At 59.2% G+C, this 27,348-nt stretch overlaps 2 protein-coding genes across 10 annotated transcripts in view; one reads left to right on the forward strand and one right to left on the reverse strand.

The window, feature by feature from the left end:
- The window catches only part of KIF25 (kinesin family member 25), a 45,284-nt gene extending 26,700 nt beyond the window's left edge, over positions 1-18,584 (forward strand). For all 5 annotated transcript variants that reach the window (XM_061428575.1, XM_061428578.1, XM_061428576.1 and 2 more), the window contains 8 exons: positions 1,033-1,100; positions 7,062-7,136; positions 9,440-9,589; positions 14,174-14,350; positions 15,533-15,705; positions 16,794-16,988; positions 17,370-17,525; positions 18,337-18,584. In XM_061428575.1, the coding sequence (XP_061284559.1) occupies positions 1,033-1,100; positions 7,062-7,136; positions 9,440-9,589; positions 14,174-14,350; positions 15,533-15,705; positions 16,794-16,988; positions 17,370-17,525; positions 18,337-18,476 (1,134 nt within the window). In that variant the 3' untranslated portion in view covers positions 18,477-18,584. The remainder of the gene's footprint in view (positions 1-1,032; positions 1,101-7,061; positions 7,137-9,439; positions 9,590-14,173; positions 14,351-15,532; positions 15,706-16,793; positions 16,989-17,369; positions 17,526-18,336) is intronic.
- Positions 18,585-21,033: 2,449 nt separating this feature from the next.
- Positions 21,034-27,348, reverse strand: part of FRMD1 (FERM domain containing 1) — a 28,546-nt gene continuing 22,231 nt past the window's right edge. For 3 of the 5 annotated variants that reach the window (XM_061428580.1, XM_061428581.1, XM_061428582.1), the window contains 3 exons: positions 27,036-27,341; positions 25,796-25,878; positions 23,585-25,533 (listed from right to left, as the gene is read on the reverse strand). In XM_061428580.1, coding sequence (XP_061284564.1) covers positions 25,330-25,533; positions 25,796-25,878; positions 27,036-27,341 — 593 coding nt within the window. In that variant the 3' untranslated portion in view covers positions 23,585-25,329. Of the gene's footprint in view, positions 22,921-23,584; positions 25,534-25,795; positions 25,879-27,035; positions 27,342-27,348 lie in introns of those variants that run through there. The other 2 variants (XR_009738649.1, XR_009738648.1) reach the window with 2 other exon arrangements.

Below are 27,348 nucleotides of genomic sequence, written 5' to 3' on the forward strand. Positions count from 1 at the left end.
GGTGTGACACCAGCGTTACTAAAATAAATATTAATGTGTGTGTATACTTCCCTGGCGGCTCAGTTGGTAAAGAATCCACTTGCCAAGCATAAGATTTGGGTTTGATCTTTGGGTCAGGGAAGACCCCCTGGAGAAGGGAATGGCAGCCCACTCCAGTACTCTTGCTGGGAGAATCCCATGGACGGAGGAGCCTGGCGGGCTGCAGTCCACGGGGTCACAAAGAGTCGGACCCGACTGCGTGAGTCGGCCGCCACGCACACTGATGTTAGTTGGTGATACTGGTAAGACGATGTCAGTAAGACTTGGAGCGCACCCCCCTCTAGCGTCTCTGACTGCTGTCACGGAAACCTCAGGTGCCCCCGGGCCTCGCATCCCTGCAGCTCTGGGGCTTTCATTCTTCCCTTTTCTATGTTGTGTTCGCATGATTCACGTTTTGTTTTAGAAGTGGAACCGGCTCCAGTGGCTTGTCCTTCCTTTGCTCGAGAGAAACTCAGGTTCCTTTCTTGCTCACAGATCGCCTTGGCTTCTCTCCGTACAGGATGTTGTGTAAGAAAATAGTTTAGCCAGATCAAAAGTTGATGTGTTTGAACAACAATCCACCGGTCGTAACTGAATTATAACAATATCTGAGAAAGATTCCTTTGGCCCCGGGAAGTCTGACGCCGCCTCACTTGAAAGAGCCGCCGGGGCCGGCTGCCCAGGGCCGGGGCAGAGGAGGAGTGGTGTGCGAGTCTCTCTGTAGACTTGACTCGCTTCTATCAAGAGCCTGGCAGGCTTTCCCTCTAAAAAACCAGAGTGAACCTCACCGTCCTTGGGACCATTTGGCCTGTGTCTCAGTTACTCATTCTATGGAGGAAAACTGAGCCACAGACCGTCTGCAGACAGGGCGGGCTGTGTCCCTGCAGAACCTGTTTACAGCAGCGGCCATCAGCCCGATTGGCCCAGGGGCCGCGCTCTGCCCCCTCTGCTCAGCACTATTAATGCAGCCCTTCGGGGACGACAGCTTGCTTTTTTTTAACTCTTTTCTACTAGGAGACTGTCCTGGTGGAGTGCAACCGGCCTGGCCACGCTTTGATTAATAAGACATACACGTTTGAAAGGTAAGTGCTTTTCAAGAGGACAGGTAGAGCAAAGTTACACAAATGGAAACCTTGCACCAGGGTTTGGTTAACAAAAGGCACAATTCATCCTGTCATTCTGACTGGTTGCAAAGGGGCAAAGGCAGTTCAGTGGAGAAAGGTCAGTCTTTTCCACGGGTGATGCTGGGACAACTGGACGTCCACGGGCAGAAATGAAAGGGTCTTTGTGCAGATGTCACAGCTTTGGCAAAAATGAAGTAAAGTGGAAGCTGAGTGTCAAGCCTGAAACCACCAGCTTTAGAAGGTGCACAGAGGAAGCCTTTGTGACCTTGGGTGAAGATGGGGTTCTCAGAAACGTGCCCAAAGCATGATCCATGAGAGAGTCAGAAGTTAAACTTTCTATTTTGTTTATGATACTGTTAAGAGGATGAGGGGACAAGCCACACACTGGAGAAAATATTTGGAAATCACATAGCTTACAAAGGACCGGATCCAGAATACACACAGAACCCTGGAAAATCAGAGAACAGACAGCCCAGTGAACAAGCCGGCAAAACACCCAAACAGACATCACTCCAAGGACGGAGGCTCAAGGTCCAGTTACGTGGGAAATGCGCTGACAGCCCAAGGCGATGGCAGGCGGAGCAGTAAACCCCTGACCACTGGACCCAGCAGCCTCTCCCGGGCATTCACCCAAGACTCACGGAAATGTTTACACTCATGTTTGCACAAACCGTGACAGTGGGTGTTGACAGCTGCTTCACTCACGACCGACAAAACCGGGGACAAGCCAGCTGTCCTCAGCCGGTGGGAGGTGGAGCCTGAGGGCCCCGGGGATGGACTGCAGCCCAAAGGGAGGACAGACCACCGTCGTGGGCAGCGGAGGCCAGACCCAGAGGTTCACTGGGACTCGTTCCTTTACAGACGTTCTGGACAAGACTGAACTCTAGTGGCTGCTGGGAGGTGATGGGGGAGAAAATGTCAGTCGCTCCATCATGTCCAGCTCTTTGTGACCCCACAGACTGTAGCCGCCAGGCTCCTCTGTCCATGGGGTTCTCCAGGCAAGGATACTGAAGTGAGTTGCCATTTCCTTCTCTAGGGGATTTTCCCAACGCAGGGATTGAACCCGGGTCTCCCGCATTTCGGGCAGACGCTTTACCGCCAGGGCAGCACTTGGTGGGGGCGGGGCTGGTGTGTCTGCCGGGGCTGCTGGGGCATTTCCCAGTGAGGGCTCGCCCTCCCGGGCAGGCGGCAACGCAGTGCGCTGATCGGCGGGCACAGGGCTGCGGCCCCAGAAAGTAGACTGCACTGTTGGAGGACTTTTAAAATACCAGACATTTTTTCAGAGAGACTTTAACACACCTATCTGTCACTTGTGATAGGGGGATCCTGATTTAATCAAATAAACAAACCATTTAAAACAAATCATGCCGGAGTGACTCTATTCATATCAAAGTTGTTGCTGCTCAGTTGCTGAGTCGTGTCTGACTCTTTGTGATCCCATGGACTGCAGCCGCCAGGCTCCTCTGTCCTTCACTGTCTGCCGGAGCTTGCTCAGACTCGTGTGCACTGAGTCGGTGGTGCCGTCCAACCCTCTCATCCTCCTCCTCCTCCTGCCCTCAGTCTTTCCCAGCATCAGGGTCTTTTCCAAGGAGTCAGTTCTTCACATGAGGTGGCCAATGTATTGGCGCTTCAGCTTCAGCATCAGTCCTCCCAGTGAGTGTTCAGGACTGATTTCCTTCAGGATTAACTGGTTTGGTCTCCTAGCAGTCCAAGGGACTCTTGGGAGTCTTCTCCAGCACCACAGCCTGAAAGCATCAGTTCTTCAGCATGCAGCCTTCTTTATGGTCCAACTCTCACATCTGTACGTGACGGCTGGAAAAACCATGGCTTTAACTATAGGAACCTTTATCGGCAAAGTGATGCCTCTGCTTTTTAATATGCTGTCTAGGTTGGTCACAGCTTTTCTTCCAAAGAGCGAGCATCTTTGACATCATGGCTGCAGTCACCGTCCACAGTGATTTTGGAGCCCAAGAGAATAAAGGCTCTCACTGTTTCCATTGTCTCTCCATCTATTTGCCATAATGGGACTGGATGCCATGATCTCAGCCTGTTGAATGTTGAGTTTTAAGCCAGCTTTCCCATTCTCCTCTTTCGCCCTCATCAGCAGGCTGTCTGTTTCCTCTTGGCTTGATTTCAGATGAATAATAATATTACCCGGGAGCAAGAGGGTCATTTCCTAATAACAAAGGAGTCCACGCTGAGAGGACTCACAGCCCTGAAAGTGACAGAGCTTCAGAATAAGAGACGAATGTGGCAGAACCTGAAGGAGAGTCAAAAAGATCTGTCACTGTAAGCAGAGATGCTAGCACATCTCTGTCACCATTGGACGGGCGAGGACACGGGGCTCAGCGCAAACGTCTGCCCTCACGACGTGGGAGGGGAGCATCTCCCCGTCTCCCTCGGGTGGGGTGAGCGGCCCTCAGGGTGGTCCCCGTGCTGTCTGCTCAGGGGTGAGGGGCCCTCAGGGTGGTGGTCTCCCTGCTGTCTGGTCGGGGGTGAGGGGCCCTCAGGGTGGGCGTCCCCGTGCTGTCTGCTCAGGGCTCAGCGGGTGTTTAGACCCCGGGAGCACGCAGGCACGATGCTGCCCTGGGGATCAGCCACCGGGAGGCGCACAGCCCCGCCCGGCTCTGACCCAGGACACTGCGAGGGCACCGACGCAGCTGCTTTTGGCTCCAGGGTCACGTCCAGTTATTTATTTGGCTGTGCTGGGCTGTAGTCAGCACGTGGGATCTGTGGTCTTCACTGAGGCACGCAGCACGTGAGAGTTAGTTCCCTGAGCCGGGATGGAACCCGCACTGGGAATGCAGGGTCTTGGCCACGGGACCAGGGAAGCCCCACTCAACTCCTTGCCTTTCAGGAAACTGCCAGTGGACCCAGGGTCAGGAGAAAGTGGTCTCTCCAGAGTACAGAAAATAGTATTATTTTTAAAGTGACAGGAACTGACCCAAAATGCAGTGGGAAAGATCGGTCACTTTTATTGTTTGAGGATAATTTGTGCAGCAGGCAGCTGAGGCCTCCTGGCTGTGCTTGTCTGTTGTGTGTCTCTTTATGCTGTGATGTATCTGCCAACATATTTGCAGTAGTTTCTAGGTGTAGCCGCTCCAGCGTCGACTGAGCCCGTTACGAGCAAGACGCTATTTGGGGCCCACAGAACGGACGAGGCTAGGCCGTCCCTTCGGCCAGCGTCCAGCTCAGGGGAGGGCGGGGCGGGCAGAGGCACAGGCCCTGGGCCTCCACAGCCAGCTGACCGGGAGGAGCCGGGAGCAGAGAAGGGTCCCCTCACCCCGGCCTGCGTTCCGCCCCCCGCTCCACCCCCTGTCCTGACCTTCCGTGTCCCCAGCCCGTGTGGGCCCCAGGTTGGCTGCTGGCCATGGGGAGAAACGGCATCTCTCTGTGCCCCTGGAGGTCAGGTCCAACGTCCTTCCTGTGACTCTGACGTGTTTCTACAAAGTCTTCCTATCTCTAGCTGTTTTTCCATGAAAGTATAGAAAGGATTTCTAATGTAAGGAATTGATTAGAAGTTTAAGGAATGCTCTATTATATTCTAAATTTGCTCTTCTCTATTTTTAGGGGCACTTTATGTATTAGGGAAATCAACCTTTTGTCTGTGATTGAGTTGCCTCTATTTCCCTCACAGTCATTTGTATCTTTTTCCTTGCGCCTGATAGCGTTCAGCCACCTAAAAGGTCTTTTCCTCCCTTCATCATAATCATAGTTGGGAGCCTCCTGGGTCACACAGGAACACGCCCACAGGCTCTGGTACTTGCACGGTCCGATTTCTTACATGGATCGGATCTCACGACCCACTTGGGACAGGACCCAGTGAACTGGGTGAGGTGGGGACATCTCCATGGTGAGACTTCATAGCCAAGAACACAGTGCCGAATGCCTGCTCGCTCATTCACGTGGAATTACGTGTCTTTCAGGGGTGGTTCATGTTTTCTTCATAAAGGGTTTAGACATTTCTTTTCAAATTCCTGCCTAGGGTTTTTAAATTTTCGTTTTCCTATCTCGTGTACCATCTTTCTCCCGTTATACCTGGGAGCTCGTTTAGTTAGTAAGCCTGAATGCTGTTGGTTTTTGCTCACGAATTGCACCACTTGCTACTTTACTAAACCCTCTTGTTGATTTGGTAACTGTCTCATCATTCAGCTTCAGATTGCTGGGATGTCTGGCCGAATCGGCTCTGAGCAGAGCCAGCGTGTCCTTCTGCTCAGCGATCCGAGGGTCCCTGAGTTAGCTGACAGGGCTCAGTACTATGTTGAGTAGTGGAGCAGGCAGCAGGCCTGTGAGAGGCCTTTCCTCCTTCGTGAGAAGGACTCCAGTGTCTCTTTAAATAAAATGTGCATGAAGCCTAAAATGTTTCCCATTCAGAAAGACTTTGCCACCCATGAACATCTGTGAAGACATTCGGCCAGCTGCTGCTGCTGCTGCTGCTGCTAAGTCGCTTCAGTCGTGTCCGACTCTGTGCGACCAGCTGCAATGACACTTAAAAACCGATGGGAAAAACAAACCGTCAGAACACTGGAGCAATGTGTATACTGCCTCCTCTTGGATGACATTAAGGAGTTAGTGTTAGTTTTTACAAGTGTGACGGTGGTAACGCTGTGATGACTTACTGAAGAGTCGTCATCCCTCGGAGGTAGGCAGCGAGCGTTTATGGACGGGCTGGACCCGAGTCAGCTGCAGAGGGCTCCAGGCGGGGTTCAGATGAGGTCAGGAGGCGGGTGACTGTCGGAGCTGGCGATGCACAGACTGGACGCATTCACCGTTCTTCCTGCTTTTGCTATTTGGTGGGATTTTGGGGTGACAAGTAAGAGCTCAGACGGTCCACTGCTCTAAACGTCCTCGCGCTCAGCGAGCAGCGTTTTATGAGGAAGGCCCCTGAAGTGGAAAACCGGCCCTGCTTCTAGAGATGAACTGGCTCCACTGGGCATTAGGACACAGTTTGAAAGTGAAAGAAGAGAAAGCTTTGGTTCCAGCGAAATAAAAACCCGTGTTTCAGAAAACGAAGCTTAAAAGCCAAGCACGTTTGGTTCACGCACGACCCACCGTGGCTTCGTCAGCTCTGGGCGCTGGCCCTGCCTCTCCCAGCCCGCGCTGTTCCCATCGTGTTCAATGCTGTGCAGTGAACCACGGTTTCTGGAAGTCACTTCCTACTTTGGTTTATTCGTACATGTTTATAAATACATAACCGCACCGGATTGCCTTGTCATAGCCAGCATTCCAGTCCCATTTTGTGTATTAACGTTCAGCTGATCCAACCTGAGGCCTAGGAAAACATTTTTAAGAGCGTGAACGTAAAAATTAAGTTTTACATATCAAATGTTTCCACAGTATGATTTTTACATCTTTACTGTTGGACCCACTTAAGTGGAACTCATTTAGTTATGGGATAATTACATGATATCCTTTTTTTCTTGCTTGCTTTTTCTTTCTGCTTTGCAAGCATTTATAACTTTGCTTATGCTTATTACGTTTTTATAACAGAGGAAGCAATTCTCATTCTTCTTTAACCTCTGTTAGCTTGAAAAGTAATAAAATTAATCTTTTATTGCTGAAAAAAAAAAGAATATTGACTGTGTTGGGATTCCTATGAGAAGTACGCAAGGATGTTTTTCTCAGGTTTCTGTATTTGGATAATAAAGCTAAGCTCAGGGCTTCCCTGATGGCTCAGCTGGTAAAGAATCCGCCTGCAATGCAGGAGACCCAGGTTCGATCCCTGGGTTGGGAAGATCCCTGGAGAAGGAAATGGCAACTGACTCCAGTATTCTTGCCTGGAGAATCCCATGGACAGAGGAGCCTGGTGGGCTACAGTCCATAGGGTCGTAAAGAGTTGCGCGTGACTGACTGACTCACACTTGCTTTACTTACTTACATTTTCTTCCAATAATGCACCATGTTCCCTTTGCCTCTCAGAGTTTACGGCCCAGCGGAGTCTCAGAGAGCGGTGTTTGAGGACGTGTGCCCCCTTCTCACATCCTTCTTGGATGGGTGAGTGCAAACGTTTCCAAGGCCGATTATCGCAGTGGGAGGTCAATGGCAGCAGATTTCACCCCTGCTACAGATGAGGGTCTGGCATTAGTGTCGGAGTATCTTGTGCGCGTGTAGACCAGACCCACGGCCCAGCACCCACGGCCCTTTCCTGGGAGGAGGCGGAGACATGATTGGAGGAGTAACTGTTAAAGGAACACGGTGCTTTAGGTCCAGATGATCATCCCGTTACGTCGCATGCAGAGCGCACACTCTCAGTCGGGTCCCACTCTGAGACCCTGTGCCCCGTGGTCCACCAGGCTCCTCTGTCCATGGGATCCTCTGTCCACAGGATCCTCCAGGCAGGAACACTGACGATCCTGCCCTCAAGTCACGTGTCTCACGTGTTGTCTTCAGACTGAGAGGGCAGCTGCCTTCTCTCCAGGATTCTTTGTGCCTTTCAGCCCCCCTGTAAAGTCTGTTAAGGAGGCTGAAACCAAATCGAGGGGTTTGTCCCGGTGGGAAGGAGCGTCTCCCCGGGGACACTGCTGCTGGCTCCCAAGGCAGTGGCCATGACCTAGGGACAAAGGTCACTTTTGGCAGTGCCGAGACCCAGTAGAGCAAGACTTTCCACTTCAGGGCATTTTGAGGAATCTGGGGTTGATGTGGAAGTTGACATCTAGCATCCGGAAGAAGGCAGATCTGTGCCTGCCCAGCACCAGTGAAATGGGGACTGTAATGGCAGGGTGGGACCCAGCCACAGTGTGGCCGCCTCTGACCTCAGGGGGTGTGGGGAGACCCGTGACCCCAACAGTCAGGTCAGCGCAGAAGCCACGTGTCGCCCACTGCTCACGCCTACCTGGCCCACCCGCTGGAGCACTGGGGTTTTTCTGTCCATCTGACAAAAAGAGCTCTTCTGTTGGAAACGACAGGAGAATCTTTCTCTCTCTCTTTTTTTTTTCCTAAGTAGGCATCTTTCAAGTAAGCAGATTCCAGAAATAAAAAATGTCATCGTGGTTAACATGGTCTCTGCCTGTTGTAAATATGAAGCAGATGCGCATGTCGAGTCCTAGGCTGTGTCTCCCCTCTCTATCCCTCAGTGGTCTGGAAGGTCCCTGCAGATGCCCCTCTGTCCCAGCAAAGGCACTCCCCTCCCCACCCCCAAACACGCGCATCTCTCAGGGAAGGTGTGAGAGGTGGGATGCTGGGGGGTTTGTTACGAATGCCTGGAGTCCTCTCGGCTCTGGGAGAAGAGAAACGCAGGGTGATGGCAGAGAGGCCCTTGATGGGTTTTCGACCTCGCATTTGGTTCCCATCGTCTTTTCAATTGAGGGAACGTGGCCTCACAGAAGACGAGGGCCACTGAAGGATCTCAACATTTTCTTCCACCTGTGCTGTTAGCCCAGAAGGTCCGTGAGAAGAGGGGAAGCATCTAGAGGAATACGTGAAGTCAGTCTGAGGTGTAGCTTTACACGCGTGGCCGCAGAGGTGCAGGGCCCTGGCCCGCAAGTGGCTGAAGCTGAGCCCAGACTCCCATCCACCTCCGGGGGGAGGAGACCCCAAAGGCAGGCCCCACACTCGGAGGTTCTGATCCCGCCGCTCAACTCCGCTCAGGGCCCTCCCAGGCCAATGCAGGGGACACAGGCTCAATTCCTGCTCCGGGAAGGTCCCACGAGCCTCGGAGCAACCAAGCGCAGGGCCACAAGTACTGAAGGCCACGCGCCCTGAGCCCGAGCTCTGCTGCTCGAGAAGCTGCCGCCAGGAGGAGCAGGCGCTCCGCACCCAGCAGGGAGCCCCGGCTCAGCCCCCCAGAGAAGAGCCCGAGCAGCAGTGCAGACCCGGCAGGGCCAAAACCAAGCAAAATTATTTTTAAAAATGTAACGGGGAAAATATGTTTAAGACATCAAAGGCAAACATGCAAACTTTGTGTGCATTCTCGTTAGCCTGATTTTATGAAGATGAACTTATTTCAGGTGACTCCAGACGTTGCAATGAGTGGAGTTTGGGAGGAGGGCCTGGCTCAGGAAGGACTCCTCGGGCAGGCTGTGGTCTCCTCGTGGTCTCCCGTGAGGAACTGCAGAGCTGCCTAGGAGACACAGGTGTCCCGAGATGCATGTGTGTGTGAACACGGATATGACCATCCGTGTGCACCCAGACAGCCACAGGGGCGGGTTATGCCGAAGACAGGTGTAGTTAAACGCAGGACGGGCTTTTCAGGAAGCAGGATTCACAGGGAATCACTCCCACAGACACTCTTCTCAGTCCGGTCGCGGCGCCAGGCCCTCCGCGTGTCCTTCTGCCCTGAAGTCTGGCTTGCATTTCAGGTACAATGTCTGCATCATGGCTTACGGGCAGACGGGAAGCGGGAAAAGCTTCACCATGCTGGGCCCGCATTGCCAGGAGGAGCCGGCCCTGCCGTCGGAACCCCGCGGCGACACGGGCATCATCCCCAGGGCGGCTGCAGAGCTCTTCAGGTACCGGGCGGGCGGCGAGGGCCAGGGCGGGTGCGGCAGACACGGGCCTGAGACGGGAGGCCACTCCCGTCCTGCCGTAGGACCCGTCAGACGGGGCATTTCACCGCAGACGCTGCGAGTCCTACGGCACGTCCGTCAGTAATGCTGACTGTCCCAAGTAAGGCAGCGCTTCTCAAAGGGCTCCCCGGTGGCCGGCTGCTTGCGTCGGGGGCGGAGGTGGGCTCCCGTTCTGCCGCTGAGGGGTCTCGCCCGCCCCGCCCGGGGAGGCAGACACGCGGGTCCTCTTCGCGGGCGACTGGAGAGGCTCCCGTCCCACTAGGCGCGGGGGTCACGGAGCCGCATCCTCCGCGCTGTCACGGGGTTGCCCCGACCGTTGCTCCGAGGAGAAACCGGGAACGCCGGCCCCAGCGGCCCAGGGGGCAGGGCTCCGGGGCTGAGACGGTGTCCGACGTCTCCTTCCGCGCGTCGTGACCTCCTGCCCCGGGAGCCCCGTGTGCGCCGCGGGCCTCGCTCCTGCGCATGCGCCCTAAGTTTGCAGGGAAGCCGTCAGTCCCGGGAGGAAGGCGTCTCCCGCAGCAGGGAGCCGCGCGGCCGGGTGCCCTCTGAGCTCCCGACCCCCGGAATTCAGGTTTTGTCTCCGTATCTCCTTGCGGCATCCTCCAGTGTCTCAAAATCAGGCGAAACGTAACTCCCACAAAAGCCGGATGTTTTGGTGCCTCTTGGAACAGTATTCTTCCATTATTGGTGCACAGAAAAGACGCATTTGTTAATTCGCTTCTACTAACCCTTTCTGAAAATAAACCTTGGTAAAATATTTCCCAGTTTTTTGGTCGTTCTCTTTCTCCACTTGCCCCTTGTGATTTTCAGGATGAGACCATTTCCTAGCAGGTCAGACTGTCGGCATTGGGGAGCGGCAGCCGTCACAAGCGTCCTGCAGGTATCCATGGGATGCGGCCCTCAAGGGTGTTGCTCGGGCGACCGTCAGAGCACACAGGAAAGCCTGGGGACCCAGGCCAGCTCGGGGGACCCCATGCTGTTTCATCAGCCCGGGCAGGAGACAGCCAGGCCTGAGCTCCGCGGGCGGGACATCTGTGAACAGCAGAGCTGCTCTCGCAGACACAGGGCTCACCGTTCAAGGGCGAAGGCCTCCTTCTGGGGACACAGACCACGTGAAGTGTTTCTTACTAGTTCGAGAGACCGAGGCCTCAGGGCTGCCAGGGGAGTCTCCTGGTCCCTCCCTGGGGACCCGCAGCAGGCAGCTGGCTGGAAGCCAGGCGTCGCCATGTGAGAGCCAGGCAGGACCACGTGGCTCTCCTGGGCGTCCTGGGAGAGGGACCCGGAGATGTGGGGAGTGGGTGGGAGGGCGGTGCGGACCAGAGGTCTCTGGGGAGAAGCCCCTGACTCCCCCGCCCACATTTAAAGCGGCTGCACCTGTGCTGCTGAGACAACCGTCCAGACCCGTGGAGACAGCGTGGCTGTGGCAGGCCTCAAACCATCGACCGGCAATGCCTCCCTGCCCAGCCTGCCTTCAAGGCCCAGAGACAGAGGAGGCGATCGAACGAGCTCAGGCCAGAACTGGGGCCGGGACAGCGGGAGTCAGAGACGCCCGCTCTGAGCCTCGCGCCCCTGCCACGCTCTCGAGCAGGGGCCCCAGGGGGCAGGCAAAGCCCTGACCGGCGGGGACATGGGCCGACGGCATTCCCCTGAGTTTGCCTTCACTGAATCCTAGTGCGAGCCACGTGCCTGCTCGAGGGTCCGGTCCAGGCCAAAGCTGGACTTGCAGACACAACGTCCCGCGAGTCCAGCGTGGGCAGTGTTCCCTTGACAAGTCTCGGAGCTCATCCCCAAGGGTGGCAAGCAGAGGCCTGGGGCCCAGGGCAGGACGGCGGGCCCTGGAAATGCCGGAGCAAGGCTGTTTGGACAACGCTTGGACAGTCAGCGTCTCCAGAGACAGGACACACGGCTTTGCCTGACGGTGGCCTCCCATCGACGAGCATTTAAATCACCTGCTTCTAGAGCGGGTTTCTTACGTTTTGAGTCTTGGGAATGAAATGAGTCAGAGCCTTCCAGCTCAACATTGACTCTTCTTCCGAGTGGCGGCCGTGGGCATGGCTCACTGCCCGCCCCCCTGCCCCCCGCCCAGGACTCACTGCCATCGCTTGCAAAAATAGGACTAATGGTCCAGACAAGGGAAGTTTTCTACCTCTTTGATTTCTGATCAGAAGTAGACAAACCCCGGGAAGGAACGCGTGCAGCCATGTTGGCGGGTGAGTCTGGGCCTGAGGCCAAACCCAGCACAAAACCACCCCGACCTCAGGCGTCAGAGGGTGTTTATATGACCTCTTGCCCTAAAATGACTAATCCAAAACTGCGGACGGGACCAAAGGAAAGTGTCCCAGGTATTTTCAATAAAGTCCGGGGGGATTCTTTCTTTCTTCCGCGCCCTCCCCTCCCACCTCCTTCCACACCCTCCACATTAAGGTCAGCTGCCCTTCTCGGGAAAGGCATTTGCAAGGCTCTTCTACCTGCTGGGCTTCCCTGGGGGCTTGGCTGGTAAGAAATCTGCCTGCAGTGCGGGAGACCTGGGATCGATCCCTGGGTGGGGAAGATCCCCTGGAGAAGGGAAAGGCCACCCACTCCAGTGTTCTGGCCTGGAGAATTCCATGGACTGTATAATCCACGGGGTCACAAAGAGTCGGACACGAGTGAGCGACTTTCACTTCACTTTCCTACCTGCTAGACACCGCCGAGGGCTTCCCTGGGGGCTCAGTGGTAAAGAATCTGGCTGCAATGAAGGAGACAGGTTCGATCCCAGGGTCGGGAAGATCCCCTGCAGAATGGAATGGCAACCCACTCTAGTATTCTTGCCTGGAGAATCCCATGGACAGAAGAGCCTGGCGGGCTACAGTCCATGGGGTCACAAACAGGCAGACACAGCTGAGCGACTAACATGCACAGTCACCGTTGGAGGCACAGGGAATATGAACCGTGCATGTGAGCGCATTCAGCCCTCAACAGAATGGAAGCGGTCAGGACCCAGGGGCACACGTGCGGGAACAGACGCCCGGGACACAGAGCCCGGGACACAGAGCCGGGAGGCCTGGAGGGCCGCTTGTGGACGGGGGTCGCCGCCTCTCTCCACCGCCTCTGGGCCCAGCGACCGCCCGGCAGTGCCGTGTCAGGAAGCCTATTCGTATTTTATATGAAGCGTATCATGCTCCGTTGGAGTCGTTTGCCTATAAGCACTTTGTTTCTTCGAAGCCAAGACTGAGGACTAGCTTTTAACACTGTTTGCTGAAATTTGCCACCAATTGAGTAATTCTTGTGGGACAAGTGAATCAATGCATTAAACAAATCAAATAATCAAACAGAAGAAAATTGTTTCCGTGAGCTCCCGGGTACTGTAGAGATGAGACGTCTCATTCCGGTTTGGGGCCCCTCGGAGAGATGGAGCCACGTGGGTTTTTCCTGACGTGTCGGGAGGGACACACAGTCTGTAGATTAGCTCCCCTTGGTTTTTCACTTTTCAGACATTCGCTTCGAGTTTTCTCAGCAAAACCTAGTGCTCAGAACTATCCAGATATGAACTCTGCCAGCGATTGCTTTCACGAGAGAGCTTAGCTCACATTCTCCTTTTTTATCTCCTTAGCTGTTCGTCTTTAGACGAGGCTAATCCTGGTTTTATCCTTAGACGTCTTGTGGATGCGGATGCAAAGCCCATCTAGCAGTGCTTATGGAAGACTCGCCCAGGCCAGGGCTCAGAGTGTCTTTACAAGAGAAACACAGTCAGAATCAGACTGGCTTTCCTGGGCCAGCGCCAGGGACACGGTCATGCCCCGAGAAGACCGCCTGGTCTTCAGTGACCACATGGTGTGGGGCGTTAGGTCCAAGGGACGGAGCCAGGACACTGGGGCTGGGAGGGAGCCGGGCTCAGCAGGCACTGCTTCCTGGGCGGGACCGTGGGTTTCGCTCCAAGTGTATCTTGTCCTTACTTTTACATGAATCTGCAGTCTGCATGCAGTACTTTAAAGCTTGAAACAAAATAAGATGAGTGGTGGTTTTCTTTAGCGGCTCGGTGGGTTTTAGAGAGGTCATGGGGAGGGCTTAGTTGAAAGGCATTGTAGGAGGGGGATTCACTCAACACCATGGGCTTAAGCTTCCTGAAATGGAACAGATTTAAAAATAAACAAGCCTGGTTGCTGGACCAGGGCTCAAAGCCTGCTTTGGGCTTCTGTGTGGGACTCGGCTTGGGCGTGGTGACTTCTGGGTCACGACTGTGGGCTCCTCAAGCGTCTTTACAGTGTATTTAGAGTTTGAGGGCAGAAAGCATTGATTTAGGTACAACTCAGATAAAATAACTGTGTTCCCAAGACAGTCATTTTCTCTGCAGTTTAAAGAGGATGTTCCCTTCTTCCTGCGTGGCCAGTGAGGCGCCGCCCAGTGCTCCTGAATCCTGAGCTTTGCAGCCCGTTTCTCAGCCTCTGGTTGCCACATGTTGGAAGTCACTCTCTGACCCCCGCCTCCCCGGGGTCATCTATGTTCCTCTGACGGTTTAGTTACCTTGTGTGTCTCACCCTCCTCCAGGCTTATTTCAGAAGATCCGTCCAGGAGCCCGGAGGTGGGCGTTTCTGTAGTGGAAATTTACAACAACGACATTTTTGACCTTCTGGCTAACGACGGCTGTCGAGCGGCATCTGGGGCGAAGCGACAGGTGCTGCCCACCCAGCAAGGAAAGACGGTGGTCTGCGGGCTGACCTACCAGTGAGTGAGCCGGTGTTGAGCTCTGTGAGTGGCAGCAGCTGCGAGGGGACCCACGGAGAGCCAGGCGGGGCGTTGGACTCGGAGCTCCTCCCGAGAGAGGGCTCACTGTTCATTTGCCCAGGGTGTGGTTCTCCACTTTCAATTTGCTTTAGAAACGATCTTTTAAAGTCATAATGAAGACAAATTAGATGGTGCTTTAAAATATCCTCTTTAAGAGATGGTGGGACAGGTGTTATCCCCAAGGCTCGGCTGAGGGACGGGCGTGGAGAAGCCCCAGGACCCTCCAGAGGCCCTCAGTTAGACACCAGTGTCCTTCAGTCCCTTGGCATATCAGAATTTTACCGAATACACCAAGGAATCAGCTTCTCCTCCAGAGCTTCGTGTTCTTAAACTCACGTTCAGGAATCAGGTTTGCTCTGGGCAGGGGTCACCTGACTGACCCCCATGAAGGAGAAGGCACGAAGGTCAAGGTCATGCTGCCCATTCTGGGGTCTCAAAGTCAGCGGAGGCAGGGTCTTCAGGCTGTTTCTTTTTTTAAAAAAGCCATTTTGTATTGGCGTGTAGCCAGTTAACAATGTTGTGATAGTCTCAAGTGGACAGAGGGCCTCGGCCATACACATGTCCGTGCTGCGAGTCATTTCTAACATTTGAAAAAGCCTAAAGGAAGTCACACCTCTGACCATAAGTTTACGCGAGCTAACCCAAACTGCCAACTTTTAACGGATGTCATGATCAGTTATGACATGATAACTGACACGATCAGTTAGATGTCATGATCAAAACGTTTTCTCCTGCAGATCAGAAGTTCTGCTTATCTCGTCAATTAGAAGAAGAAAGTAAATTAAGTTTGCATTTCATAAATTTGATGAAATTTGGTTTGATAGACAAATATTTTAAAATCTCGGAGTCCTTGAGGGCACCATAAATTCAAGTAGGCTTGATGTTGAGAAGATTGGGAAGCTCCATTTGGTTCGAAAACAGCTGATTACTTCAGGGTAAAGCAATGAGACGAGATAAGTCAACAGACCTCGTTAAGTGAAATGCTGGATTTCTTATGTGTTCTTCTGTCTCAGACGCACTGCTCTCCTGAGCCAGGTACACGTGGCTCATGTCAGAGGCGTCTGTGCAGGCAGGCCTCCCTGACCACCCCCGGCCCCTCATAACCCGCTCGTGCACCCGCAGGTCGGTCCGCAGTGCCGCGCAGTTCCTGATGCTCGTGGGCAGGGGTCTGAAGCTGCGGGCGAAGCAGCCCACCTCGGTGCATGCCGAGTCCTCGCGATCCCACCTGGTGATAACCGTGACCCTGGCCACAGCCACCTCCCGCCGCGGGCCCAGCAGGCGGCCGTCCACGCCCGGTCAGTGCCCATGCTAAAAATGCATGTAGGGCCGGAGGAGCCTGCCTGCTGCAGGCTCTGAGCCACGCCCAGAGCCCGGGGAGGGTCTGCAGGACCCGGGCTCCGGGAGCCGGGGGACCCAGGCCGAGAACGAGGGGGCCCAGGATACATACTGCGCGTCTTCCTGGGAAACGCGACATGTTCATCACGAATGACACTCTGACTGTGACCTGGGTTTAAGGAGGCACACACGCCAGTATAGAGGCACACGCTGGTATAGAGGTGTGCGTGCTGGTATAGAGGCGCGCGCCAGTATACAAAGGGTTCCAGCCGTGTAAGAAGATAACGCGCGTGTTGCCAGGTCCTCGTTGGCCAGAAGCTCTAGGGCAGGGCGCTGGCATCACCTGCGGGGCCGGTGGGAGCGCAGACCCTCTCCTGCCCCCCACCTCTCCTGCCCTTGGGGCCCCGGGGCAGGGCTGGAGCCCTGAATACACGTTTCTCCAAGTTCAGGGAGCCAGCGCCCTGTGGAGGACCATCCGTCCAGGGGGAGGGCTGCCCCCGTGCTCAGGAACGAAGGCCACGGAGAAGCCCAGGGCCCAGGGGCTAACCCCCAAAGGGCGTCCACACTCCAGACTCAGGCCAGGGAGCAGAAACCGTCCTGACCCAGCTTGTCCCGAGGCCACTTGAAGCACAGGGCGTTACCAAATCTTTCTAAGAAAGCTTGTTTAGTTTCCTTGGGACCGATTAGGCATTGCTTCATGGGTGCTCAGTGGTAGAGAATCCTCCTGCCAGTGCAGGATTCCCTGGATCAGGACACGGCACCCTACTCCAGTGCTTTTGCCTGGAGAATCCCATGGACGGAGGAGCCTGGTAGGCTGCAGTCCACGGGGTCATGTGAGTTAGCGACTGAGCACGCAGAGTTAGACTTTAATTCACATTTTGACCCTTTCAGGGTCTCTGGGCCCTTTTCCTGTCCATGTTCAAGAGGAAGAGTCTCACTTCTTGTGAGGTGCAGGCCTGCGGGCTAGAGCTGGGGGGCTCCCGCCTTTGGGGAGAGACCCAGGGAGCTTGGGCACCGTCTCTCGTCTCTTCTCACACCCCTGCTGCAGCTCCAGGGTCAGATCGGTCAGCGTCCGCAGAGCCCTGCCAGCCTGGACCCCGGTCACCGGCCACCGGGAGGAGGCAGAGCCCGCCTGTGCCCCTGAGGACCCGCGGGCACGGACTCGGGCGGGCAGCCCCGGACCGCCTGGGGCAGGTGCATGCCACCCTGCAGCTCGTGGACCTGGCGGGCAGTGAGTGTGCAGGTGAGTGCGGGGAGCCTGCCCCTGGGTGGCCAGGCCTCGGGGTCCTGACCGTGAGCAGGCGGGGCTTGCAGGGGTGGCTTCCCCCCCCATGCCCTCTGAGTCTCGCCCCTCCCTCCAGGTGCCGTCTCAGCACCGAGGCCCAGAGTGTTAGTTCACATGCCGCCCCGCAGGCTCCCGACAGGGAGGGGAGCCCGGCTCCCCCAGGGCTTTCCCTGCCGGGGCCACAGGTCATCATGGGGGGACGTCCAGTGACAGGGTCTCCTCCACGCAGCCCTGCAGAGTGCAGTCTCCCCATTCTGCCTCTGTTTTGCTTTTCTGATGCCTCTTGATGTCAGCAAGGATTCATGCGAATCTTGTATGAGGGGTCTCTGTATCCCCCAGGTGTGTCTGGAGTGACGGGGCCAGCCCTGAGGGAGACTTCCTGCATAAACCGGAGCCTGGCAGCCCTCTCGGACGTCCTGGGGGCGCTGGCGGAGGGCAGAGGCCACATCCCCTACCGCAACAGCCGGCTCACCCACCTCCTGCAGGACGCACTCGGTACTTCTGCGCCACGGCTGCCCGGGGGGCCGCTGCCCCCTGCTCTGCCCCCTTACCCTGCCCCCTGCCCCTGTCCCCTGCCCCTGGGCCTGCTCCTCCTTGCCACACTGCCCAGGGGGCTGGCTGGCTCTTGGGGTCTCTGCCTCCCTCCCTCAGGATTCGCAGCTCTTGTTAACACGGTGGCTGTCTCAAGGGTTGTGTGACCCGGTGGCTGTGGAACGTGGGCACCACCGGCCCCTCGGGCTGGGTCCCATGTTCCCCGGGTGTGGCCCCTGCAGTGCTTCTCTGAGCCGTGGGACCACGCGGCTCCACCTCTGGTCTCAGGGTCTCCTCTTGCTCCGTCCACAGGATGAGGAAGGGGCCGCTTCCAGCTCTGCTGCTGCCCCTGATCTACGCCGACCGGGGCTGGCGCTCCGCGGGGTGCGCGGGGCTGGGTGGGGGTGGGCACCCACAGCCCACGCTCGCATCTCCACGGCCGAGCTGCGGTTCCCTCCTTCCTCTGCCTCGCTGCTGTTATTCCCATCTCAGGTCTTTTTCTAAACTTCCTCCCCTACTGCTGGCCCTTCAAGCAACGCAAGAGGGGGCTTCCACTTCAGGGAGAAGCCCAGGTGCCCCTTCCCAAGGGCCTGGAGGGGGCCCAGGGCCCGCAGAGCACCAGGCGGGGCCCCAGCCTCCCTGCACCCAGGCCTCTGTCTCAGCGCTTGTGTGGAGGCCACGGGGGGCCGGGCCGACCCTCCGGAGCTGGGCTTCGGAGATGCTCTTCTCTCACTGGGGCTCTTCCCAACTGTACGTTGTCACTTCTTTCTCCAAGGAGGTGATGCAAAGTTACAGGTGATCGTGTGCGTGTCCCCAGGCCAGAGGCACGTGGCCGAGACGCTGCAGAGCCTGGGGTTTGGCGCCCGAGCGAGGCAAGTGGAGCGAGGCCATCCAGCCCCCAGAAAGCTCAGGTGAAGGAGCAGTGACGGGCTCAGGGCTTTTCTCCCTTAAATGTGCTCCTGGCTTTTCCTTATAATGTACGTGCTGTAGAAATAAACACGTTGAATGTGCTTGTGAAGTTGAGCCAAGTGTGGACAAACCATGGAGGCAGCTGGAGTCTGGGCAGGGGAGGGAGGGGGGTAAGGGGGAGGGGAGGGGCAGGGGCAGGGGAGGGGGAGGAGGGGAGGGGCGTGCAGGTGGGAAGAAACCCCTCCCCTCAAGGGCTGCCAGGCTTGGGACAGAGGGATCTGAGAGCCAGAAGGAGTCCGGCTCTGGTTCAGATCTGCACCCTTTTCTTCACGGGAGAGTGATGGGGTGAAACGCTGACGGCCGGGCAGAGACGCTGTGTCTGCTCGGGGGTGGGTTGACGTGGGCCCAGGCCAGCGCCCGGCACAGCCAGCACCTCCGGGAAGGGGGCACACGCTGGCCCAGCCCAGGGGGGCTCCTCTCCACAGTGACCCCCAGTGTCTCAGGCTGGACCCCACCAGGGTTCCCACGACGGGAGGGTGGTGGCCGCTGGAAGGGACGGCCAGGGGCTGCTTCCCGCGTGTCCCGGCTGTCAGGACATGGCTCCCTGGGGAATGGAGGGGCCCGAGCTGGGGGCGGAAGGGGGCTGCCCGGGGGAATCGCAGACACCACCAGCCCTGGGCCTGCGGTGGGTTCTGGCGTGGACGTGAGGCCCAAACAGGCTTGGAGCTATCACGGCTGATGGTGGCCCTGCTGGCCCAAATGGCTGCAGTGCGTCCTGCTTCCAGCCCGTCCCCGCTGAGCGTCGGGGAAAGCGTTTCAGTCTGAGCCTGTCTGGGCGCGGGTGTGCCTGGTGGGACCCTGATGGAAGCTACCAGCCTGAGGATGCCGGGCTTGATGGGCCGGGCCCAGGGCGAGGTCACTGACCGGCCTCCCCGCCCTCCTGCTGCTGCTCCAGGCTGTGCTTTCGCCCAGCTGGCGGCCAGCAGGCCAGGCCCACTCAGGGCAGCGGGCAGACAGACAGGGGCACCGGGACAGAGGGAGCCGGGGTGCCCTGGGGAGAAGGCGCCCCCAGTGGCGGGGCTGGGCTGGAACTGAAGGGACCAGTCTGCACTCGCGGTTTTTAACATAGACAGTCGGCTCCACGGGAGGTGGGTCGGTGAGACGGGACGGTTTACACAGAAGGGCTGCGTGATGTGCTTCTGTGTGCGGCATCGGCACAAACGTGGCTACGAAAGCAGAGCGCCACGGGGGAGTTTCGTGTTCACAACTCAGGCGTCGTGAGCAGTGTAGCCACGGAGACAGAACTTTCTACAACGGTGACAACTCAGTACCGTGACAAGTACACTCGTGTCAGCTTCCCTGGATTCACGTGACGGTGGCCTTCCTGCCAAGAATGGCGTTGAAGCGGCGGGCGTGATCCTGCCTGACCCTGCAGGGCGGTGCCCCGGGCTCAGCGCCTGCATGGTCGCCGCCCAGGAGTGTCCGGTGGGGTGTGAGCAGCGGGTGTGGATGAGAGGCGGTGGGCTTGAGGAACAGGCCTTCCTGGCACTGCAGATCCTAGGACCCCAGCCCTGCCGCGGTACCAGCCTGAGACCCCTGCCCGCGGCTCTGAGACGTGCCCTGAAGGCATCAAGGCTCGGCCCTAAGCAGGTGGAAGTGACTCCAGGGAGCCTGGTTCTCACACGGCTCCTTGCCTGCTGGCCAAGGCTCAGAATCCCACTAGTGGGACCAGGCGTTGGGGGCGGATTGGAAGCCTTCCCAGGCAGGACAGCTGCCGGTCCTGCATCTGCTGTGGAGAAGGAGCTGGGGCCGCAGGCGCCCGGAAACAGGGACAGGCCACCCTGGGCCCCGCGGGGCCAAGAAGCTGCCCACAGAACACGCTCGGGGCCGGGCTGCCAAGGTGGTCTGTGCCCCCAGGGGACAGCGCGGCCCTGGGCCAGGCTCTGAGTGACCCTCCCAGTGAGCCTCCACGGGCACAGGGCACAGCGAACACCAGAGCAGGCGTGTCCACTGAACCTCCCATTAGACCCAGATGCCCCTGTCCTGCCGTCCCGGGAGGGCCTGGTGCAGGGATGGCTGAGGGAGAAGCTGCCCGCCCTCAGGATGCCGATACCTGCTTCGGGGCCTTGTCATCACTCTGGGGAACCTGCCTCCTGGACACGCTCCCCCAGTGCCAGGCCGAGCAGCCTGCCCGGCGCCCAAGTCCTGTGATGCACCCTACCCCACCCTACCCCACCCCACCTCCCCGAGCCCCCACCTCCAGCCACGCCCATGAGTTTCCTGAGGCGCCGTGGCCGTTCCCAGTGGCCGAGGTCTATGAATGGTGGGTATGTTTCTACATTTGCTCTTGGGGGAAAGTGGGGTTTGTGTTCACGGGAATCCAGCCCCATGGGGGAAGCAGGGAGCAGAAGGCACTGCGACCCATCCCTTCGAGAGCCGGGATCTTGGTAGGTCCGGGGGTCTGGGCCTGCCCCTGATCTCACGTTAGTAAACAGAGGGAGACGGCCTCCTGCGGGAAGAGAACGGGCTACGCAGACACAGAGAAAAGCTTGACACCATCAGGTCATGACGTCAAAGCTTCTAAAAAGCCTTCGAATAGCACAAATAAGCACAGCATTCCACCACTTTGTCTGACCGCACCCCCGCCCTTTCTGGTGTGTCTTTGACGAGTCCTTGACCCAGGAAAACACTGCTTTCTCCCAAGTCTCCTGATGCTGAGGTTTGGGCCGGCCCCCTTCAGCCCCCACGGGAGGGCCTGCCTTCCTGCCATTCCAGCCGGGCACCGGAGGTCAAGGTCCTCACGAGACGTGACCCAGACCCCCTGGCCAAGCCTGCGGCCAGGGGGCCCTCCTGGCGGTCACTGTGAACCCTGCGGGTATTTCCCACCAAACTGTGACCACGGGGAGGGTCATGGAATGCAAGCTAGGTGGAGACACAGCCAGCCTAATCACTTAATGGTTAGAAAAGTCCTGGTTCTGCAAATTTTTCCAAACGGTGTCACCCCGTGAACATGCCAGCAGGGCCCAAGGCCCAGCCCTGCCAGCCTGGCGGTCAGCCCGCCCTGCCCCGCCTGCCGGCTCTGGGGAGTCTACACCGCAGGAGCCCTGGGTGGGGGGATGGCTGCCCAGAGTCCCCTGAGCATAGCTGGGGGACGCCTCCCGGTTCTCCCGTGGGGCGGCACCTTGGGAAGCCGCTTCCCCCGGGGAAATGGGCAGGAATCATCAGCATGCAGGCTCCCAGGCCCCAGCAGCTGGTGGCTGGCCCGAGAGCGAGCCCTGAGCAAGCCCTAGGGTCTCTCGTGAGGATGACCAGCTAGTCTCTGCATCCATCAAAAGCGAGCTGGCAAGGCTGGGGGAGCTGTGGTCATGTCTGGCCTGTACTTCCTGAGCCATCTGCCCATGCTTCACAGTCCAGAAGGAACCTGGGGGCTTCCCTGTCTGTCCTGACAAGTGTGGAGGGAAGCATGTGAGGAAGCCCCCCGCCACAGCCCTGGGGCCCGCAGAGCCCTCGGGTGACGGTGAGTCGGTCCACCAGCAGCCCTGATGGCTCTCTGTGAAGACCACAGCCCGTCCACCACTCACAGCTGTCTTCCTGGGTCTCTCCAGTATCTGCTTTGCCTGAAAGGCCTTTGGTCTAATTTAGGCAAAATGAAAGGATGGTTTTTCTGATGTCCTCAAGAGGCCTCCTTCCTCTCCTGCTCCAGCCCTGGCCTTCTGCTGCCCCCTGGTGGGCAGAGACGGAGGGAGGCCGCTGAGGGAGGGGCCGGCGACCACAGTGAGGCCCCTCCCGGCCTCTGACCATCCCGTACTTGCCCAACCACAGATGTCCTGCTGCTGAGTGGACACTGGGCACAGTTTTCTGCCCAGTCTCCACAAGGCCCAGAGGGAGCGCAGAAATAGGAACGGAGATCTGGTGGTTTCCGGGTCAGCATTGGTGCCTCCGTCTGCGAGGACACAGGGTGCTGGGCCAGCCTCCCTCGGCCCTGGCGCTGGTCACCCTCCGCCAGGCTGGGTTGGATCAGGGTAACAGAAGGGCAGGCTGGATGCGTTGGCCCCAACAGGCCCCGCCCCTCCGCCCAGACACGCCCCCTCCCCAGGCAGCACCGCCCCCAACAGGTCCCGCTCCGGGCCCCGCCCCTCGGCAGAGAGCACCGCCCCCAACAGGCCCCCCCCGAGCCCCGCCCCTTTGCCCAGACACGCCCCCTCCAAGGCAGCCCCGCCCCCAGGGCCGCAGAGCCCTGTGCTGGCGGCCCCACTCCACGTGCTGGGGCGGGAGCTCTAAAGAGGGCTTTCCTCCTCTCTGCTCCGTGTCCACTCATCACGTGTGCCTGCGTTCGTGTGCACACGCGGGCACGCCTAGGGGTGTGTGTGGGTCCTGGCCCCAACCTGACACTCAGCTCTGAGCGACAGCAAAGCAGTTCATCGGGCTGGGCTCTCGCTCCCACAAGCTCCTTTAAAGGAAAAAAGATCACCGTGGACCCCGGATCAGGGCAGATGTGGCCTCGTGTTCTACCACGAGGACCGTCCTGGTGTGACCTCAGGAATTCGCAGAGAAGCGGGGCTGCGCCCCCACCTGAGGGCTCTGGGTGCCCCGCCTCACCGTCCTCGCCACCTGCTCGTGTGGCCACAGCATGGGTGTCCTTGGGAGCCCTGTTTGCAGGAGCCCAGCCGGGCGTGTGGGCACCCCTTGTTCCCAGGACTGACGGGCAGCCCCGGAGGTCCAGTCCCACCACAGCGGACCCTGGTGCTGACCACGCTGCGCACTGGGAGGGCTGCCCCCGTGTGCCACCTCCCCGGGCTGCAGCTGACCTCCTGGGTAACCCCCGCCTAGGGGAGAGGCTGCCCTGACTGGCCCAGGTCATCCTGCTGGCCAGCTCCTTGAGCAACCCCACACCACAGGTGAGGGTGGGTTTCTTGTCACACTTCTTCAAAAAAGGAAATAGGTCAATGTAAGCTCCAATGGCGAGGGCTGGCCTTCCTGCCAAGCTCCTTCTGCCACACAGAGTTGGTTCCTCACAGGGTGAAGCCCAGGAACCTTCATCAGGGCAACTGGGCACCAGTGTGGCCGCGCCTCCCTGCCCACCCAGCACGGGCCGTCCAGGTGCAGACATGGGCCAGCATCCAGCTCTTTATTTGTGCCCGGTGTGTGCACAAACAAGACTGCTTTCACAAAAAGGATCCAGAGGCCCAGTTAAGACTGGGCTGCACCCTCTGCCCCCTGGGCTCAGGTTCCATCCTGAACTGGGGGGACGGTGCCATCTCGGGCACAGCGCTTGGAACCACACAGGTCAGTGCAACCAAAGAGGGCGGAGGGCTGCAAGGGGGAAGGCCGGAGGACCTGTGGTGGGTTAAGCCACACCGCCCACACCCAGGTGCCTGTCACCTGCCTCAGGCTGGCATTGCCCGTGGAGTCCCACCCCCCAGAGTGGCCCCCCAGAGCCTCTGGAAGGGAGGCAGGGGCCCATCTGGGGTGAGGAGGCAGGTGAGACGTGCACCAGAACGTCTGGGAAGACAGAACGCCAGCACGAGGCGGGTCCCTGCCCCAGCTGGGCCCAGCCCAGCCCCTCTGCACTGGCCTTCAGGTGGACGGCTTCAAGAAGGGCCCACACACGCAGGGCCCTCCGGGTGGGATGGCGGGGGCTGTATCTCAGCCCGGGGGCGGCCGCCCTGACTCTGACGGGAGACAGCACACCTGCAGCCCGCCTTCCCAGCGCCCCTCACCCGGCGGGCCCAACCCCAAGCAGGACGCTGGGCCTCACCTGCCTCTCAGACACCCACAGTGCAGCCTCCAGCGAGGGTCAAAGTCTCTCAGCGTGCTTTTCCAGAAATCCCTGTGAAACTCCACTCAGCCGTTCAGCCACCAGTGATGCCAAGCGAAGAGGTGGTGAAGCTCAGGGGGAGGTCTCGCTCCATCTCCCCCAACCTCCAGCCCGGCCTCCTGATGCGGGGAGGGGGCGGTGGCCACAAACGGCCCAGGGGTGGTGGTGACCGGGGCTGACCTGACCAGAGGCCGGGGCTGCCTGACATCTAGATGGCCTGGGGCCGGACGGACACTGGGGCTGGAGGTGGGGGGGGGTTGGCTCCTTCAGAGCCTGACTTGTGACGCGAAAGGAGGACACTCAAGGCTTCCTTCTGGAACATTCCTTCCGTGCCTTCAGAGGGGACCGTGGTTGAGCCCGTCCCTCCCACTTCCCGTCGCCAGATTCACAAGCTCCCGGACCAGTGTCCACGCAGCCCTGCGGTTCCAGGCCCAGTGCCTCCTGTGTACACACGGCAGACAGGGTGGGGTCCGCTGGGGGTCTGGGCCTACGTAGCTGGGCCCACACCTCCCCCAGGGGCCTCTGTCCAGCGGGCCCAGGACTGTGAGTGGCAGGCGCTGCAGACAGGGTGGGCTGGGGAGCCTGTGGCCAGTGCAGCGACCACGACAGTGACCCTGAGCTCCAGGCTCCTGGGAAGCTTGCTAAGACCCCTTCCCTGCAGGTTGGAGTCAGCACACACCCCACTGAGCAGGGACCAGACCCCCAAGCTTTGGCTTCTGCCTCCTGGAGGCGGATGGAAGGAGCTCAGACTGGCCATGGTCCCCACGGCAGGGCAGGTGAGGCCTGCTGGGCACCTCCAGGCCTGGCAGTCAGAGGTGGCCCACACCTCTGCAGGAGAAGGGGGCAGCGCCAGAGGCCGCATTCAGTGTGGCCAGGGAGGTGGGGGCCTCGGGGTGGCGGCTCGGATGGACAGAGGGACTGAGCCGGGGGGTGGGTGCAGCCCCGAGTGGATAGAGCCGCGCTGCAGGGACAGAGCCCCAGGCGGGTAGAGCGGGTGGCGTGGACTGAGCCCCGTGGTGGTGAAGCAGCCCCTGGAGGCGTCTACACCACAAACTCCTCCGGGAGCTGGTCCTTCTGGAGCCGGCTGGGGGACAGGGAGTTCACGGACCCCCTCGGCCCGGAGTCCAGCGCTCGGCCGAGGGCACGGCTGCGGGGTGCTGGGCGCGGGGCGGGCTCAGGGCGCGTGTGGCCCAGGCTTCGGCTGTACTGGTCTGCGTGTCCAGCTGCCGCCTTGGCCTCCAGGACCTGCAGGCAGAGACCACGAGGCTGTCCCGTAGCTGCCCCGTCGTGGTCCGGCTTCCTTCCACTTCCCGCCCCCTTAACTCACACATACACCCAGGAAGACCCCCATACTCCAGGCCAAGCTCTCAGTCCCCCACCTGCCTCGCCCCCAAAGCCTCACCCGCCCTCCACTGCCCACCAAGTCTCCCGTAGGCCCTCTGGGGGGCCCCTGGCCTGACTGGAGAGCAGGGAGAGAGCCAGCTGCCTGGCCCACGGCGGGACCGACCTGGTGCAGGGTGGCCTCCGCGCTTGGGGCCCTCATGCTGACCAGCGTGACCTGCACCACGGCCAGCGGCTGCTGCGGGGAGGCTGCGGGGGCAAGGGGGTGTGAGCAGGGCCTGGGGACACCCCCCTGCTCCCGGCAGAGGGGGGCCTCCCCCAGGACCCACCTCGGAGACCAGACTGGGCACGTCTGTGGCTCACACACCGCCCACCCCCAGGCCTGGGGTTGCAGAGCGGCAGTCTGTGACCTCGGACCCCTGCCTGCAGGTCACCTGCAACCCCAAAGACTATCACACGTGTTCCCCATGCCAGGGGTCAGAGCACCTTTAGGAAACGATGGTTTCTGTGGGCGACCTGGGCTCCTCCCCTCAGATGGTTCCCCAGGAGCCCCCCCACCCCCATGCCCGCCTGCCAGTTCCCGCTGCCCGTCCTTCCACACTGGCTGCTGAGGTTGTCCAAGCTCTGACATCCAGGAAGATGCCACGTTACTATTACTAACATTACTGCTCACGCTGGGTCACAGACCACACGCTCGGACAACACCTCAGGGATGGGGCCAGTCTGTCCTTTACCGGAGGACCAGACCCTCAGAAGGTGAAGTGGACAGGGCGGCTTGACGCAAACCCACTGTGTGACCCTGGGTGTGACACTGAGTGATCACTGGGTGACCCTGAATGATGCTGGGTGACCCTAGGGACCTGAGTGACTCTGGGTGGCCTTGGGTGGTGCTGTGTGCCCTGCCTAACCTTGGGTGACTCTAGGTGGACCTGGGTGGCGGGTCCCTTGCACTCATCACGTCCACTCTCCAAGGTGCTACAGACACCCAGGGACTGGCAGAGTCTGTGTAACCTTCCTGGGGTGACCCCTTCAGGGCCCCCCACTCCCAGACCTACTGGGGAAGCATCTCTGAGGACCAGGACCATGCTAAGCTGGGTGGGCTCTTGGTGGAACGCCTTCCCGCGGTGGGGTCTTTAACGAGGGGTGATGGCCGGGCCCGGCTCCCTACAAGGGACCGGCTGCAGGGGGGCAGGGGCAGCCACCTGCCGTGGTTGCAGGGAGCCCCGGTCCTCCCTGCCCCTCCCCGTCCGCCCCCTGGTGCAGGGACTCCCATGTGACCGAGTGCCCAGGAACCAGGGTCACGCACACCCTGGCCTCCAGTGGTGCCCACAGCGGTGGTTCAGCCGGGGTCTAGCCAGGTGGCAGGCTCCGTTTCCCCTGGCCCCGGGGGGACCCCGCGCGCCCACCTCTGCCGCCGCAGCCAGGGCTGCTCCGGCTGGTGCTTGGGCTGCAGGGGGGCTCCTCTGTGGGGAGCGCCGCGACCCCCTCGGGCTCGTCCACCGACATCTCCCCGGGCTCCTCGGGCCCCGCCCGCTGGGGGTCGACCTCGAAGGCCGGTGCGTGGGAGCTGCAGCAGCTGCCGGCCGAGAGGAGCGAGCAGAGACTCAGGGGACGTTGGTCTGGCCCTGCGTGGTCCCCGCTGCCGGCCGGCTCCGGGTCCTGGTTGCCGTCCCGCGCGTCGCTGACGTAGGACTCCCGGTAGCACTGCTTCTCTGTGCG

Source organism: Bos javanicus, chromosome 9 (genome assembly GCF_032452875.1).
Source record: "Bos javanicus breed banteng chromosome 9, ARS-OSU_banteng_1.0, whole genome shotgun sequence".
NCBI classification, from domain to species: Eukaryota; Metazoa; Chordata; class Mammalia; order Artiodactyla; family Bovidae; genus Bos; species Bos javanicus.